This window comes from Octopus bimaculoides, chromosome 26 (assembly GCF_046866305.1).
Source record: "Octopus bimaculoides isolate indiv1 chromosome 26, ASM4686630v1, whole genome shotgun sequence".
Taxonomy (NCBI): Eukaryota; Metazoa; Mollusca; class Cephalopoda; order Octopoda; family Octopodidae; genus Octopus; species Octopus bimaculoides.
In genome coordinates this window covers 7,787,001-7,806,378 of record NC_142953.1, presented here as the reverse complement: position 1 = coordinate 7,806,378, position 19,378 = coordinate 7,787,001, and the positions used below count along the sequence as shown (strand labels likewise).

The 19,378-nt window shown below is 40.4% G+C and overlaps 1 protein-coding gene across 1 annotated transcript in view; it reads left to right on the top strand.

The window, feature by feature from the left end:
- The window catches only part of LOC106876103 (mitochondrial 2-oxoglutarate/malate carrier protein), a 32,264-nt gene that overhangs the window by 12,653 nt on the left and 233 nt on the right, over nt 1-19,378 (top strand). The window contains exons 3-10 of the mRNA XM_089342422.1: nt 1,081-1,171; nt 3,426-3,509; nt 10,878-10,997; nt 12,400-12,490; nt 14,501-14,591; nt 16,155-16,254; nt 16,927-16,978; nt 18,583-19,378. The exon at nt 18,583-19,378 is cut by the window's right edge and continues 233 nt beyond it. Coding sequence (XP_089198548.1) covers nt 1,081-1,171; nt 3,426-3,509; nt 10,878-10,997; nt 12,400-12,490; nt 14,501-14,591; nt 16,155-16,254; nt 16,927-16,978; nt 18,583-18,759 — 806 coding nt within the window. The 3' untranslated portion in view covers nt 18,760-19,378. The remainder of the gene's footprint in view (nt 1-1,080; nt 1,172-3,425; nt 3,510-10,877; nt 10,998-12,399; nt 12,491-14,500; nt 14,592-16,154; nt 16,255-16,926; nt 16,979-18,582) is intronic.

Genomic DNA, 19,378 nt, shown 5'->3' with positions numbered 1-19,378 from the left:
AGAATGTTTAGTCAAGGGCTTCTAATCATTTTAGCATTCAGGTTACCCTGTCGTTTGTGATACATATCTATTCATATTGTTTTTAATTAATCACGTATTGTCTTGTAGCTTTGAGATTTTGATGATGTGATTGTTTATTTTTAGAACAATATTGTAGAGTAGGTTCAAGAAGTTGAATCTGGTCATTTTGAACTTAGAACAGGTAGAAAAATTGGCTAGATGCGGTTGGATTAAATGCTAAAGGGCTAAACCAGACATATTTAGATGGTTCTACTTCATTACTCACCTTCATAAAGTATTATATGAATACATCTTTTATTTATATCTCTACATACAACAATATACACACACATCAGGTCTATATCTATATATAAACACATTAGTTTTATATCTATGATGTCAGTGCAAAGTAGCTGAATGGTTAACAGGTTTGCTTCTCAGCCACAAAGTCCAGGGTTCAATCCTACAGCATGGCATCTTGGACAGTCAACCCATGTCGTGTGAGTGAAATAGGATTGACAGAAATGGCCCATTAGATGGATTGAACTTATAAATTGCATTAAGGCAACACTTATCTTTAGAATACTCAGCCACTTGCATGCTAATTCAACAAATTTGTAAGCTCAGTTGATGGGACAACTGAAAACTTATGGTCAGAATTTCTGATTGTGGTTCAGCTCTAAGACACACATGCACGCGCGCGAAGGGGTGCTGTAATGTTTCTGACTTTAAGGATGTCACAAAAGTCCTGGTTGAAGGCCCAACCTTCCGAGTTCTTTTACAGGGCTTAGAAAAACTGAAGGACTGCTGCAATCGGAGAAAGGAATATGTTGAATAAAATCATAATTAACTGATTCTCCTGTATTTTCTCATTTTCTTTTATTCACAACCAGGAACTTTTCATAACCCCCTCGTGTGTATATATATATATATATATATATATATATATATATATGCATATATACATACACATTCATATAAATGCATATGTTTTTGTTTTGTTTTCTCTAAAAGTCAATACAAGTTATAAAATTAATACAGACTAATCCCAATTTGAACCCATTCACATTGTATTTACAGGTGAAGGTGGTAAAGCAAGAGAACACAAAACCAGTTTTCATGCCATTCGAAGTATCTTAAAGAATGAAGGCATTACTGGTATGTACACAGGGTGAGTGTATGATTATATATCATTGAAGTGATGTGGTCACATCACATAATATTACAAACTGTTCCAATAAACTGTCAAATCATCATCATTGTTTAATGTTTTCCATGTTGGCATGGGTTGAGTGGTTTAACAGGAGTTGGCCTGCCAGAGAGCTGCCCAGGCTCCAATTGTCTGTTTTGGCATTGATCCTACAGCTGGATGCTTTTCTCAGTGCCATCCACTTTACAGAGTGTACTTGGTGCTTTCCACATGCTACCAGCCTGGGTGCTGTTATGTGGTACTGGCGTGAGTGCATTGTATGTGGCACCAACACAAGTGCATTTTACGTGGCAGCAGCACAAGTGCATGGCACTGGCACAAGTACACAGCCATGCAGACTGTTAAATATTTTCCCAAATATTTAAATGTTGACATTAACATATATTTATGTCTAACTTTGAAGCTAAGCTACATGAAGTGATATCAGAAAGTGTCTGAAATACATGTGTTGTGATTGTACTGTTTAGCCGAAATACATGTGCGGATAATAGTCATTGGTAGTCAGTCTGATGAGCCAGTATACAAACACTGACGGCAGTGATATAAAAGATCCGATGGATTGTTCAATGAAGATCCTCATTAATGAGTTAAACTCATTTACTCATTTTCTGGTGTTTTACTTGTGGTCAGTCATTCTGAATGCTCATCATCTTGAATTTACTCTTGACTGCTTTGATTTCAAGTGTGTGCTACTCAGAAACTTGTCTTCAATGTGCAAAAAGCTCAAGGAAAGAGTTTGAGTTGTTTTGGTAGGAGATTTGCTGAGCTTCATGTAAAATTCGATGCAGATACATTGTTTGAATTTGTCAGCCATGGTAATTATCGCTGAGCTGTTCTAATACAACATGGCAAAACCTCACATTGCCACATGAAAAGCAATCAGTTCCTTCTCTGAAGTAGTTGGCAATGATGATGACATTAAATTTATTTATGTCTAACTTTGAAGCTAAGCTACATGAGGTGATATCAGAAAGTGTCTGAAATACATGTGTTGTGATTGTACTGTTTAGCCGAAATACATGTGCGGATAATAGTAATTGGTAGTCAGTCTGTTGAGCCAGTATACTACGACATAGTAATTGAATACAAACAGATGTTACGGAATCTCTCAGCTGACTGATTTATGATATGAGAAGCACTGGCTTAAGAGATCGAGTAAGGGAGACAACCCAAACATTTCATTTTACTTCAAGAAAATATAGTGTTTGCTACTGTCTGCTGGCCCAATAACAGCAGATTGCAGTACAGAAATGATTATGCAAACATTAAGAAGCACAATGAAATGAATTAGTAATTCAATTATAGAGGGACAAACAATTACTTGGAAGGGATATTCTTTTCTAATACACATGATGTTTCAAATCAGCCTTTCTATTGCAGATAAGTATTAGATTTGACAGTATAATCCAAACGCTGAAGTGCTAAATATTGAGAATGACTGTATATATATTTTTTTTGATTTGTGTGCGGGTGTTATCACTGAAATCTTCTAGCCAGTCATCCGGTGTCTGATGCTTCTATGTAACTGTATTCAACCAATAATATCCATTAATGCGTGAACTGAAATGTGTACCGTGATGTTCATGCCCTTCCTGTGATCACTAGGTATAGCAAATAAACTATGCTGGTGAAGTATTAGAGCAGAAGCTGCTATGTACTGTGAAGTAATTTAATGTATAGCTAAGATTTTGTACTTAATTTTACTTTGCCTTGATTCATGTTTGTTGGAGATAGAGCCCCTGCTTGGCAGAGGCGGAGGCAGAGCCCCGCTTGTCTGAGGCGGAGCCCCCGCTTGTCTGGGGCGGAGCCCCCACTTGTCTGAGGCAGAGCCCCTGCTTGTCTGAGGCGGAGCCCCCGCTTGTCTGAGGTGGAGCCCCCGCTTGTCTGGGGTGGAGCCCCTGCTTGCGAGGGGTATAACTACTATTTGTCAGTACTATAGCTATTATTCTCCCAGGTGAGGCTGCTACCCTATCCAGTGACAATTTATTTTCTCAACCCCATTAAACCAGAGCTAGTTGCTGCTCCCAATAAACCTCTTTGAGCATCAAAGATTTCCATCCCCCCCCCCATTAACTTCAAAATATATTGCCATGTTTTTGTTTTCCATTACACTATTCATTACATTTGTAGATATGTATATATATACATTTTGCATATATTTATATATCTTATTTTGTATATATTTACTTTTTTTATATATTTTTGTCTTCTTCAGATTGTCTGCTGGACTTCTTCGTCAAGCATCCTATACCACGACACGTCTCGGCATCTACACTATGCTTTTCGATAAATTTTCAGAGTATGTCAGTTTCTAATTTTTTACCTTCTCATTAGAATCATTTCAAACTTTAACCTACGACTCAAAACACTTCAAATCATTTTGTTGCTTTGTTTGAGTCATGCCACTCTTTCCCAAAATATGTCTTGCTCCCTTAAATTCTTTCCATACCAGCCCTTTAGTTTCTTCATGTAAATTCATCTCTAGACAAGGGTGCGCACACATATATAAGAGGAGTCAGAAAGTAATGCAGTCTTCATTTGCATTAGTTTTTGACCCCCCACCCCCCACCTCTTCTCCATTTAGTAATTGGAGCTACTAATGTATTGTGCAGATAGAGGTCTATCAGGGCTCTGTCCTCAGTCCTTTTGAATTTATCATAGTCCTTCAGGCCATAACGGAAGAGTTTAACCTTTAGCACACTGCATTTTGTTGAGAATTGTTTCCCCTGCCACTGCCCTCTTACTACAGGGGAGAAAACTTGTATGGTGACATGATGCACCTACAGTATGCCAAAGGTTAAGGCAGGATGCTCATTAGAACTCCTATATTTTTCACATGGCCGATTGTCACCTCAACATTTCATTGGTTGTGACCATTTTTCAAAACTGATGAAAGCAGTGTCATCATACTGAAAATCAAGCATTATAAATGTACCAGTCCTCTCATTAGACTTGCTTACAAAGAAGTGTGTACATCTTTAAATCACTTAATAAGGCCTTTGACAAGAATTTGTGCATTCTTTTTTTTAATATCAATTCTCATTCCTATAGCTGAATCTGTAGCAGAGTTGGAGAAGAGTTTCAGGCAAGGAAGCAAAACCTAGAATCAAAGGACCTCATGGCTAACTTAGCAAAGACTGAAATATTAGTAAATAGGAAAACAGGGAGGACCCTGTTACCATCAGAGAAATGGTTTTGCTCAACATGTAGAAGAGGAACAGGTAGAAATTCCATCCTTTGTACACAATGCAAACTATGGACACACAAGAGTTGCTGTGAAATCATAAGTAATTAGCATAAAAAACAACAAACTTTATATGTGGCAGAAACACAGGAGCAATAAAATTAAGGGACCCCAGGAGAATCCCTAGCAGTAGTAGATACCTTTTGTAACCTTGACGGTTTAATTAGCATTGATGGAGGATGTTTTGAAAGTATAGTGGCCAGCGTAAGAACAATCTACGAAGTTCGGAGAGCTGTTGCCTCTTTTAGACATGAGAGATTTCTGATTATATGAGGCTTGTGTACAAACTGCAATATTTCATGGTAGTGAGATGTGGGCCCTAAATGCAAAAGACCTATGAAGACTTGAAAGAAATGAAGCAAGCATGCTCCATCAGGTGTATATGTGTGTGTGTGTGTATATATACATATGTCTATATACATGTATATGAATATGTGTGTTTACATATATGTGTGTATATACACTGGCGCAGGAGTGGCTGTGTGGTAAGGAGCTTGCTTACCAACCACATGGCTCCGGGTTCAGTCCCACTGCGGGGCACCTTGGGCAAGTGTCTTCTACTATAGCCTCAGACTGACCGAAGCCTTGTGAGTGGATTTGGTAGACGGAAACTGAAAAGCTCGTTGTATATATATATATATATATATATATATATGTGTATATATATATATATATGTGTATATATATATATATATGTGTGTATATCATCATCATCATCATCATCGTTTAACGTCCGCTTTCCATGCTAGCATGGGTTGGACGATTTGACTGAGGACTGGTGAAACCGGATGGCAACACCAGGCTCCAGTCTGATTTGGCAGAGTTTCTACAGCTGGATGCCCTTCCTAACGCCAACCACTCAGAGAGTGTAGTGGGTGCTTTTACGTGTCACCCGCACGAAAACGGCCACGCTCGAAATGGTGTCTTTTATGTGCCACCCGCACAAGCCAGTCCAGGGGCACTGGCAACGATCTCGCTCGAAAATCCTACAGGAGCCAGTCAGGCGGTACTGGCAACGGCCACGCTCAAAATGGTGCATCTCATGTGCCACCCGCACAAGAACCAGTCCAGGGGCACTGGCAACGATCTTACTTGGCTTGCCGGGTCTTCTCACGCACAGCCCATTTCCAAAGGTCTCGGTCCGTAGTCATCGCCTCGGTGAGGCCCAATGTACGAAGGTCTTGCCTCACCACCTCAGCCCAGGTCTTCCTGGGCCTACCTCTTCCACGGGTTCCCTCAACTGTTAGGGTGTGGCACTTTTTCACGCAGCTATCCTCCTCCATTCTCACCACATGTCCATACCAGCGCAATCGTCTCTCTTGCACGCCACAACTGATGCTTCTAATGTTCAGCTTTTCTCTCAAGATACTTACACTCTGACGGGTATTCACATTGACATTACACATCCAACGGAGCATACTGGCTTCATTCCTTGCGAGCTTACGTATGTCCTCAGCAGTTACAGCCCATGTTTCACTGCCATGTAGCATGGTTGTTCGTACGCATGCGTCATACAGTCTGCCTTTTACTCTGAGTGAGAGTCCCTTTGTCGCCAGCAGGGGTAAGAGCTCTCTAAACTTTGCCCAGGCTATTCTTATTCTAGCAGCTACACTTTCAGCGCACCCACCCCCACTACTAACTTGGTCGCCCAGATAGCGGAAGCTATCGACTACCTCTAGTTTTTCACCCTGGAATGAGATAGAAGTTGTTTCCTGTTTGTTTGCAGTCTTTATTGCACCTGAACATCTGCCACAAACAAAAACTAACTTGCTAGTTAACCTGCCTTTGATGTTGCTGCACCTCTTATGTGTCCATAGCTTGCACCGGGTACATCTTATAGAGTTACTACCTACTCCTTTTCTACATACTGAGCAGGGCCATCTACCTGAAGGGGTTTGTGTTTTATCTACCTTCCTACTTATTAGGATTTTGGTTTTAGCTAGGTTGACTCTAAGGCCCTTCAATTCTAGACCTTGCTTCCACACCTGAAACTTCTCCTCTAGTTCTGATAGTGACTCCGCAATTAGGGCAAGGTCATCAGCATAGAGGAGCTCCCAGGGGCAACCTGTCTTGAACTCCTCTGTGATTGCCTGGAGGACTATGGTAAATAATAGGGGGCTGAGGACGGAACCTTGGTGGACCCCTACCTCTACCCGGAATTCATTGCTGTACTCATTTCCAACCCTCACCTTACTGGCCGCATCTCTGTACATGGCTCGCACAGCTCTCACTAGCCATTCTTCTATCCCAAGTTTCCTCATTGACCACCAGATAAGGGATCGGGGGACCCTGTCAAAGGCTTTCTCCATGTCAACGAAAGCCAGGTACAGAGGTTTATCCTTGGCTAGGTATTTCTCTTGCAACTGTCTCACTAGAAATAAGGCATCAGTAGTGCTTTTACCTGGCACGAACCCAAACTGCATCTCATCTAAATTGATTCGCTCCCTAATTAGTTGGGCTATGACCCTCTCTGTAACTTTCATAACCTGATCTAACAGCTTGATGCCTCTGTAATTATTTGTATCTAAAGCGTCCCCTTTACCTTTGTAGCAGTTGACTATGATGCTGCTACACCAGTCATAGGGTATGACTCCTTCGTGTATCACCTGGTTCGTAATACGGGTGACTAGGCTATAGCCAACACTGCCAGATATTTTGAGCATCTCTGCAGTGATTCCTGATGGGCCGGGGGCTTTCCCGGTCTTCATACTCTTAATTGCTTTATCTACCCTGGTACTATCAACTCGGATAGCTGGTCCCTCTATTGGGTCGACATAAGGCAGGCTCTCTTTCTCCCATTCATTCTCTTTATTAAGCAATCTATCGTAGTGGCATCTCCAGACCTCTTTCTTTGCATCCTCATTTAATGCAAGCGTACCATCATCCATGCGAACACATTTCTCTCCTACAACATCACTATTCTCTCTCCTACACTGTCTTGCAACCCGAAATACCTCGAGTCTTTGGTCCTCACGGCGCAGAACATTGGCAAATCTTTCCTTATCTGCTTCCCCTCTGGCTAAATAAACCTGTCGCCTAGCCTCCCTTCTGGCACATTGGTACAATTCCCTGCTACCACCGTTCTTCCAGTCCTTCCAAGCTTGTTTCTTTTGTCTAATAGCCCTGTCTACCTCCTTGTTCCACCACCACGTTACTCTGGGTTGGGAGGGGACCTTACACCACCCACAAATCTGGTCGGTGGCTTTCAACAGGTTGTCCCGCAGAAATCTCCAATTGTCTTCCACGTTGTATGATGCTATATCCCCTTCTATTTCGTTAAATGCTTCAAGTAACTTGTCTCTAAGTCTCTGTCCGTTTGCAGGGTCTTTAAGCTTCCACACCCTTCTTCTCCAAGCCTGTCTAATTCTGGGCACCCATTTTGCCTTGATCCCAAAGTCGCTAACTACTAATCTATGTTGTGGGGTACATTCTTCGCCAGGGTAGGTTTTGGCATTTATAAGCCGCCCTCTTTCCCTATTTCTGGCGAGGATGTAGTCGATTTGGCTAGAGTGTCTGCCGGAGCGGTAGGTGACTAGGTGACTGGCAGGTTTCCTGAAGTTGGTATTGCAGACCATAAGATTGGTTGCATCACAGAACTCCAGCAGTCTGGTTCCCTCCTCGTTGCGGGAACCGAAGCCATAGCCTCCATGTATGCCATGGAAGCCCCCAGCACGACGTCCGACATGACCGTTGAAGTCTCCAGCCACAAAGAGAAGGTCCCTGTCACTCGTCGACGAGGTAGTTTGCAAGAGGGTGTCATAGAATTGGTCTTTCAGACCATCTGGTAGCCCAGGTTGAGGTGCATAGGCTGAGATGACAGTAGCTAATCTATGATGAAGCACTAGTCTGATCTTAAGTACTCTGTCACTTACTCTAACGACCTCGATTACCTTATCCACCCATTTCTCCGCTAGAAGTATTCCTACGCCCCCGACCCCGTCAGTGTTCCCTGCCCAGAAAATCTTGTACCTGTGTTCTTTGCCTGTGAGGAACCTTGCAGAACCTCCTCTCCATCTTACTTCCTGGATGCAGCACATATCTACGCATCTCCGTTCAAGCATCTCAACAATTTCACCAGATCTACCTTTCAGCGTGCCGACGTTGAGAGTGCCAATCCTAACAGTATGGGTGTTGGGGGTGTGGGCCTGTAGCCTGGGAAGAGGAAAAGCAGTGTCGTGTACCTGAAAAGAAAACTTGCAATTGGAAGAATTCATAAGCAAAACATTACCTACAACCTGCAAACATTTCTCAACCTTAATGCGCTACCCAAAGGTAGGGGAGAGGATGGCCAAGGCCACTAGATGGGTTCCGGGAGACAGCCGAGGTTGACAGGATGACAAAGGGATGAACTTCCGGTGGAGGGGGCGGGATGACAGAGGAATGAACTTCCGGTGGAGGGGGTGGGATGACAGAGGAATGAACTTCCGGTGGAGGGGGTGGGATGACAGAGGAATGAACTTCCGGTGGAGGGGTGGGATGACAGAGGAATGAACTTCCGGTGGATGGGGTGGGATGACAGAGGAATGAACTTCCGGTGGAGGGGGTGGGATGACAGAGGAATGAACTTCCGGTGGAGGGGTGGGATGACAGAGGAATGAACTTCCGGTGGAGGGGGTGGGATGACAGAGGAATGAACTTCCGGTGGAGGGGGCGGGATGACAGAGAAATGAACTTCCGGTGGAGGGGGTGGGATGGCAGAGGAATGAACTTCCGGTGGAGGGGGTGGGATGACAGAGGAATGAACTTCCGGTGGAGGGGGTGGGATGACAGAGGAATGAACTTCCGGTGGAGGGGGTGGGATGACAGAGGAATGAACTTCCGGTGGAGGGGGTGGGATGGCAGAGGAATGAACTTCCGGTGGAGGGGGTGGGATGACAGAGGAATGAACTTCCGGTGGAGGGGGTGGGATGACAGACGAATGAACTTCCGGTGGAGGGGGTGGGAGGGCGGGTTACCGCCAGCGAGTAGAGAGGGCTCTTAATTGTAGATTTTAAATATTTGAGAGACAACAATGCATAAATCGTAATTTTTTAAAAGAGCAATGAATTCTGGGTGATTAGAATATAACGTAGCATGAATTTAGGAAGCTTAGAAAATGAATAAGCATGAATTTAAGACAACAACTGAATTCAATTGAATTTCATGGAGAGAAACAAGATAAATAATAAGGGACAAAACTAAAGCGCAAGGTATTGAGATGTTTGAGGCCGTAAATAAATAAAAATCTCTATCTTATCTGCATCTTGGGTATTTCGTCGTAGTACGTCAGCGAGATAATTTAGAATGGGTTTCTCATTTATATATAGCCAGAACCTGAAGACCTTAAAGGAAAAACTACGAAGGGGGAGAGAGAGGATGGAGGGGTAGACAGAGGCATGGCGGGAGAAAAGATCATCATCATCATCATCATATATATATATAAAGAGAGAGAGAGAGAGGGGGGACCAGTCAAGCAGCACATCACGCTGTAATTCTTGGGCTGAGAAATCAACACTTAAAAGCCATAATTTTAAGGAGCGATAAGAATTTTTGAATAAAGGAAAATGGGTAGTGGTGGTGGGTAGGTACCGCCAGCGAGTAGAGAGGGCTCTTAATTGTAGATTTTAAATATTTGAGAGACAACAATGCATAAATCGTAATTTTTTAAAAGAGCAATGAATTCTGGGTGATTAGAATATAACGTAGCATGAATTTAGGAAGCTTAGAAAATGAATAAGCATGAATTTAAGACAACAACTGAATTCAATTGAATATCATGGAGAGAAACAAGATAAATAATAAGGGACAAAACTAAAGCGCAAGGTATTGAGATGTTTGAGGCCGTAAATAAATAAAAATCTCTATCTTATCTGCATCTTGGGTATTTCGTCGTAGTACGTCAGCGAGATAATTTAGAATGGGTTTCTCATTTATATATAGCCAGAACCTGAAGACCTTAAAGGAAAAACTACGAAGGGGGAGAGAGAGGATGGAGGGGTAGACAGAGGCATGGCGGGAGAAAAGATCATCATCATCATCATCATATATATATATATGTGTATATATATATATATATGTGTATATATATATATATATATATGTATATATATATATATGTATGTGTGTATATATGTTTGTGTGTGTGTCACCCAACATCGCTTGACAACTGATGCTGGTGGGTTTACGTCACTGTAGCTTAACGGTTCGCCAAAAGAGACCGATAGAATAAGTACTAGGCTTACAAAGAATAAGTCCTGGGGTCGCTTTGGTCGACTAAAGGTGGTGCTCCAGCATGGCCTCAGTCAAAATGACTGAAACAAGTAAAAGAGTAAAAGAGTACATGTATATATGTGTGTGTACATATGTATGTATATATGTGTGTGTGTGTGTATGTATATGTACATATATAAATTCTAATATTTGTTGTTTTATATTTTGATACAGTGGTGACAAACCCCCTGGTTTCTTCACAAAGGCAGCTATCGGAATGACAGCTGGGGCAATTGGTGCCTTTGTCGGTACACCTGCTGAGATCTCTCTCATTCGAATGACTGCTGATGGCAGGTACGTATATATACAGCAATGGGTGTGTGTATATGTGTGATGGATTTACACAAGTTGAAGCTGATCAGTGTAAGACATTACTTATGACAGCAGTGGTGATGGTGGTGTTTGTTGCAAACTGGTGACGTTGCTGCTAATTTGTGTTGTTAACCAGTGTTGGCAGCACCAAAGGTGGACACCGTTAACTGAAAAGTTAACTTTGTTAACCGTTAATCTGTTTACCAAAAAGTTAACTCTGTTAGCTGTTAATCTGTTTACCAAGTAGTTAACTTTGATAACTGTTAATCAGTTAATTCTTTAAAAATGTAATGGAAGTTGTCAATAAATCGCTAATGTTAAATTTTATTATGGAAAAAAACAAAAAATCAGTTTTTGTTTTAAAACCACCTGGAAACATCTTTATAAAGTGCCAAAACTATGAAATCAGTCTTTTTGAGGCTTTTTTAAGGACTTTACAACCGTAAAACTTTTTTTTTTTGCTTTAGAGTTAAAAAGTGCTAATTTTATAGTTTTAACTTTTAAAAGACCTAAAAATATCTGATTTCATAGTTTTGGCCCTTTTTAGGTTTTTAAAGGTTTTTAGAGCCAGAAAAGAGTAAAAAAAAAGAACTCAGATGAAACAAATATTAGTATTAAACTAAGAAAGTTTATTGATAAAGTGACCATAAAAAAATTAAAATTTTTAAAAAAATGTAAAACACAATGTATACAGAATTTAATTTTTCCTCTTCTTGTTCTCCATTTTGTTCATGAGGTGCACGTTACCCTTCATGAAAATTAGCATGTCAAAGTTTTCATCAGATAGGGATGATCTGTTGGCCCTCAAGATGTCCTTGCCCATAGAGAACAAATGCTCCCCTGCAGCACTGGAGGGGGATGGCTGTGTTGAACTTGATGAACAAGTCCACCAACACTTGCCCACCCAAGAAGGCAACATCTGTCAGCAGGTCATTGGTGTTGGTCTCCAACCAGGTCTTGACTAAATACTGGGCCTTGTCCTTGAGTGACCTGTGGCTCCTGCTGCTCTCTTTTGGCTGGGTGACACCACTGAAAAACTCATCCTCGTCTTTGTTGTCTCTGTTCATTTGTAATATAAAACAATAAATATAAATGTTTTATTTATCACAATACAATTACTAGGAAACAAAGAAACGGAAAAAGAGGGTGTGGAATTAAGCAGTAGAAAATGGAATGGGAGGGAGCAATGGGTCACACACTCCAGAATAAATGGTGTGTTCAGCCGTGTCCTGTGGTCATGACCATGATAGCATGTAATTATAATTAAAATATCCCACTTCAGAAAGTTGTAATCAGCTGAAAGAAGAACCAAGTGTGTAAGATGTGTTTTCTTCTATCAATTGGATGTTTTGTCAAGTTAACATTTCATCTCACTGTTTTCTAGGTTACCTGTAGATCAACAAAGAGGTTACACCAACGTATTCAATGCCCTCTTTCGTATCACTAAAGAAGAAGGAGTACTAACACTATGGAGGGTAAATATCGTTGTTGTTGTTGTTAATTCAGCTGTTGTCAGAACACCTGGAGTCTTGCATGGATAGTGGGCTTGCTACCTGCAGCCTCTGGTACCATGCCATTTGTTCTTTTCAACTATCTAATACTTTCTTGATTATTCTAGCTGTTCCAACGAGGCAAACGTTTTGTGACAGTTCTACTGGGCAGCCCTATTCTGATTTCCTTTATATTTCCTCTTGATGCCTTCTGATAATGTCCCCAAGGACCCAATAATAATTGGCTCCATCTTCACCACCTTCATTTTCCATTGCAAGAAACAGCTTGGTTTCTTTCTCTAACATTTTAGATAGTTCAACCTTCACGAGTTAATGTATGAAAAACAAAATAGGAGTTTTGAAAGAAGTATCTATAAAGATAGTTTTTAAACATTGACTGGCTGTGGCAGTCCACTTGAATAAAATAGTAATGAAATGGGTCTATAGATAGGCACAGTTATGGCTGTTTGGTAAGAAGGCTACAAGCTGGCAGAAATGTTAGCATACCGGACGAAATGCTTATCCGTATTTCACCTGTTGCTATGTTCTGAGTTCAAATTCCACCAAGGTCAACTTTGCCTTTTATCCTTTTGGGGGTTGATGAATTAAATACCTGTGAATCACTGGGGTTGATGTAATCGACTATCCCCCAGAATTGTTATCATGCCTGGCGAAATGCTTAGCGGTATTTTGTCCATCCTCACATTCTGTGTTCAGACTCCACCAAGGTCGACTTTGCCTTTTATCCTTTTGGGGGTTGATGAATTAAATACCTGTGAATCACTGGGGTTGATGTAATCGACTATCCCCCAGAATTGTTATCATGCCTGGCGAAATGCTTAGCGGTATTTTGTCCATCCTCACATTCTGTGTTCAGACTCCACCAAGGTCGACTTTGCCTTTTATCCTTTTGGGGGTTGATGAATTAAATACCTGTGAATCACTGGGGTTGATGTAATCGACTATCCCCCAGAATTGTTATCATGCCTGGCAAAATGCTTAGCGGTATTTTGTCCATCCTCACATTCTGTGTTCAGACTCTACCAAGGTCGACTTTGCCTTTTATCCTTTTGGGGGTTGATGAATTAAATACCTGTGAATCACTGGGGTTGATGTAATCGACTATCCCCCAGAATTGTTATCATGCCTGGCAAAATGCTTAGCGGTATTTTGTCCATCCTCACATTCTGTGTTCAGACTCTACCAAGGTCGACTTTGCCTTTTATCCTTTTGGGGGTTGATGAATTAAATACCTGTGAATCACTGGGGTTGATGTAATTGACTATCCCCCAGAATTGTTATCATGCCTGGCGAAATGCTTTGCGGTATTTTGTCCATCCTCACATTCTGTGTTCAGACTCCACCAAGGTCGACTTTGCCTTTTATCCTTTTGGGGGTTGATGAATTAAATACCTGTGAATCACTGGGGTTGATGTAATCGACTATCCCCCAGAATTGTTATCATGCCTGGCGAAATGCTTAGCGGTATTTTGTCCATCTTCACATTCTGTGTTCAGACTCCACCAAGGTCGACTTTGCCTTTTATCCTTTTGGGGGTTGATGAATTAAATACCTGTGAATCACTGGGGTTGATGTAATCGACTATCCCCCAGAATTGTTATCGTGCCTGGCGAAATGCTTAGCGGTATTTTGTCCATCTTCACATTCTGTGTTCAGACTCCACCAAGGTCGACTTTGCCTTTTATCCTTTTGGGGGTTGATGAATTAAATACCTGTGAATCACTGGGGTTGATGTAATCGACTATCCCCCAGAATTGTTATCATGCCTGGCGAAATGCTTCGCGATATTTTGTCCATCCTCACATTCTGTGTTCAGACTCCACCAAGGTCGACTTTGCCTTTCATCCCTTTGGGGTTAAAAGAATCAGTACGAGTCGAGCACTGAGACTGATGCAATCAGCTTATCCCCTCACTTGAAACTACTGGCCTTGGGCTAAAAATTCGAAAGCATTAATGTTTCCATTTTACTTTCAGGGTTGTGTTCCGACTGTGACTCGAGCCATGGTGGTGAATGCTGCACAGCTAGCATCGTATTCTCAGGCGAAACAGTTTCTTTTGTCAACACGTAAGTCTTACCTCACTTCTGAATTTTAGCCTGAAATAGAGCAATTCTATTTACTGTATTAGAAGTTGAAGGTGCATGGCTTAGTGGTTAGAGGTGTTGGACTCCTGATTGTAAGATTGTGGTTTCGATTCCTGGACTATGCAATATGTTCTGTTCTCAGTTAAAATGCTTTATTTCATGTTAAGATTGTGGTTTCAATTCCTGGACCAGAAGGTGCATTGTGTTCTTAAGCAAAACACTTCATTTCACATAGCTCCAGTCTACTCAGCTGGTAAAAATGAGAAAACCTGAGACAGACCAGCACCCCTGTCCAGGGAGGAATATATACACATGAGAAACACCAGGGAACTGGCCCCTTGCTCTTTATTGATTAATGTGGACTAACCATAACACAGATATGCTCTACAATATTATCATGCATTATATAGATATGGTGGAGACACATGGCTTAATGGTTAGGGTTAGATTGTGATTTCAATTCCTGGACTGGGTGATGCATTGTGTTTTTAGGTAAAATACTTCATTTCACATTGTTCCAGTCCACTCAGCTGATAAAAAGGAGTAAACCTGTGATGGCTTGGCATCTCATCCAGAGGGGAATATACAAGAGGAGGTGCTGGAAAGTTCCTGGCTTTGGATAAAAGAAAATGCAGGAGAATCTGTTAATTATGATTTTATTTAATATATTCTTCTCTTAGATTCACACACTTATTGCAGCAGTCCTTCAGTCTTTCTGAGCCCTGTAAAGGAACTCAGAATGTTGGGCCTCCAACCAGGCCTTTTGCAATGACCTTAAAACCAGAAACACCAGGAAACCAGCCCTATGCTCCTTACGGAGTAATGTGGACTAACTATAATATCAATATACACTACAATATTGTCATGTATAATATAGATATGGTGGAGACGCACAGCTTAGTGGTTCGGGTGTTTGATTAATGATCATAAGACTGGTTTCAATTCCTGGACTGGGTGATGCATTGTGTTCTTGAGCAAAGCTCTTCGTTTCATGTTGCTTCAGTTCACTCAGCTGATGAAGATGAATAATCCTGAGATGGACCATCATCCTATCCATCTCCACTCCCTCTGTCTCTCCAACTGAGGTACCTATGTATCTCTTCTACTGCATATTATTACCTCCACCAAGGTGGAGCTATTGTTTTCAGTCATGTTTGTGTGTTTGTTTGTCTGTGGAAAAGATATCTCAAGAACCACTGGATAGTTCTGGATGAAACTTTCAGGGATGTTTGGCCTCGTGATTGGCACAAACTGATTAAATTTTGGCAGAATTGTTAGCATGCTGGACAAAATGCTTAGTATTTCGGTCATCACTACATTCTGATTTCAAATTCTGTTGTGGTCAACTTTGCCTTTCATCCTTTCAAGGTCAATAAGATAAGTACCAGTTGAACACTGGGGTTGATGTAATCAACTTATCCCTGCCCCACAAATTACTGCCCTTGTGGCAAAATTTGAAATCACCATTATTATTGTTATTATTATTATTGTTATTATTATTATTATTATTTTTATTATTTACATATTTATTTATTGTTTAACCAGCATACTTTTCTGATAACATCATGTGCCATTTTGGTGCCAGTATGATTAGTGGTCTAGTCACTACAGCAGCATCAATGCCAGTAGACATTGCAAAGACCAGGTAAGAACAAAACCTTTTATACATACATATAAAAGTAATAATCAAATCAAACCAAACCAAACAATGATATTTTGAAATCATTTAATATGCATGTTTCAGGTTTGCACAATATTGTAGCCATTATGTAAACCTTCCTCCAGCATGACCACAGCTGAATGGCTGAAACGAGTAAAAGTGAATATATATATATATATATATATATATATATATCAGAAGCAACAGTGACTCAAGGGCTGAGAATTTCGTGTGTTGGCACTTATCAAACTTGATTCTGTAAGATGAGCATAATATATATGTACTGGCAGAGGAGGTAACAGTCCCATGACTGTCTCTAGAATCACTAGGCTAGGTCTAGTTTCACCTATTCTATAGGTATTGTCAGTAGTAACTGTTCAAATGGTTGAGGTTTTGGTTAATTCCGTGTGTGTAAACAGGTATTCCTCACTAAAATGCTCAAGAAATAATTCAACTAAACTAGAGCTATGTCTGTGCGGAAAGGAGAGTGGTAATTGAACAAACTCAGGTATACAACACAATGCAGGTGCATGTTTATTACCTTTTAGCCTGGTATGTGTATATATATATATATATATATATATATATATATATATATATATATATATATATATGTTATGTGTGTGTATATTGATTTTCTTTTTCTCTTTTTTTCAGAATTCAGAACATGAAAATTATAGATGGTGTGCCAGAATATAAAGGAGCATTGGTAAGTCTAAGACTGATATTACATACGCAAGATATTTCTCAAAGACTCATAGGCATGGCTGCGCGGTTAGGTAGCTCATTTTATAACCACATGGTTTCAACTTCAAATCTGCTGTGTGACAACTTGGGTGTGGCATCGTGGGCAAGTGTTTTTTACCATAGCCTCAGGCCAGTCAATGCCTTGTGTGTGAATTTGTTCTCTGTGTCTGGTTTTATTTTCCTTAAGATTGATACTATGGAAACTGCCACTGTTTTTGTATTTTGTCCTTTGAAGGTTTGCTAAATTCTTCATTATTTTCAAAAGGGCATAAGTGCAGGAATGAAATGTGCTTGGGGGGTGCAAAGCCAGATTCAAAGCGTTTTTATTGCCTGTCCCAAAATTTTAGGGGCTGTGCTTGCACCCCATGTTCTTGAGCCTATGCAAAAGGGCTAAAAAAATAGAATATTTGATATTTCGTAGCCTAATCATTAATGTAGTCCCTTGGCAAGCAATATATACTTGGTTCAAGTCCCATCAATGATCTGTCAATTTTTCTGTCTCTCAAATTAGAGATTATGTTTAATAAAACAGAATTTAGAGAAGTGGTTCTCAACCAGGGTCCATATGACCCATGGATGGGGCATATTGGATTTTGTTGTCAAAATTTATGTGCAATAAATTGCTTATACTTGTATAATACACGAAATATTTTGACAATTTTTTTTATACAATTCCAAATATTTAATTATAAAAATGCAGTAGGATTGTTTTTGTTTTTTTATATAGGGGTTACTGAATAGTTCCTGGCTTTATGTGTATGACAAAAGGCCTGGTTGGAGGCCCAACCTTCTGAGTTCTTTTACAGAACTTAGAAAAACTGAAGGACCACTGCAATAAGTGTATGAATCTGAAAGGAGAATCATAATTAACTGATCTTTCTGTATTTTCTTTTACCCAAAACCAGGAACTTTTCAGCACCCCCTCGTACATCATATGGTTATGGGGGTCCAGTAGAGTAAAATAGGAACCAAAGGGGGTCCTTAGGCAAAAAGTGGTTGAGAACCACTGGTGTTTAGATCAAGACATGTTCAAGAGATGAGTTATTAGCAAAGTGAAATGGGTTAAGTATGATTTAAGTGAGGGGGCAGCAAATGTTTATTGGATATACAATGAAACATGCAGGACATATCTAGTTTGGCACTTTTACCATTCCACCAACTTTAATATAATAATAATTTTATTTGCAACAAGGGCTGAGCACTCCACAGTTCTCGGGGATATTCAGCTTGCCAAGGCTGGCTCTTTGAATTACAGGCACAACAGAAACAGGAAGTAAGAGTGAGAGAAAGTTGTGGTAAAAGAGTACAGCAGGGTTCACCACCATCCCCAGCTGGAGCCACCTAAGTGTTTTCGCTCAATAAACACTCACAACGCCCGGTCTGGGAATTGAAACCGCGATCCTATGACCGTGAGTCCGCTGCCCTAACCATTGGGCCATTGGGCCTCCACTATTATGATGAATAGATATAGAATTCTGTCAATGTATTGTTTCTTTTTACTGCAAATGTCTGTAACTAATACCATTTACATTAGCAGTTAACTGTATTCTATTCTATTTTTTTCAGGATGTCTTTTACAAAGTAATTCGCTCAGAAGGATTATTCAGCTTATGGAAGGGTTTCACTCCCTATTATGCCAGACTTGGTCCTCATACAGTTCTCACTTTTATTTTCCTGGAGCAAATGAACAAGATGTATCGCAGAATTGTTATGAACGATCTGGAAGGACGCAGTGGTTTGTAGTGTTTAACAATTGGCAGCTGAATTATCAGTTGTCAATTGTTTGCAGCATAATACTTGGCAGGAGTTGTTGAAAGCAAAAAACAAAAAAAACTGATACACATTTGTATACTCACACAATGTATGTCTATAATTATGTATACTTGCATACATTAACACACACATACCATATAAGTGGGTTCAAAGTCATACCATATGACCCTGTCAAAGTGATTGAACTTTTGATGTTTAGAACTAAATTGATTTTGTGGTAAATACAAAAAAGGGGGAAAAATGGGGGGAAAAAAAGTCACTCTGGGTTTCCTTGTCTGTAGGAGGGTGGGGGTAGTACTAAAAATATGGATTGAAAAGAATTATTCAGTAGAACAATTTGTTTTGTAATTTCTACAGCTTATGGTTTATTAGAAAGGGGTGGGGAAAAAAATTGACTAACATTAACAATTTGAAAGGAATCGAAAGACTTAATGATCATATCTAATGAACATGTACTTTTGTGTGCCTTTTACCATACATAGATGGCTTTATATCAGGAATTTTTTCATGTCTTCCTGCTACGGTGTTCGTTTCCAAATGTCTGTCTTATTTGTTCAATATCATAATTTCTGTAAACTTCATGTCGTCG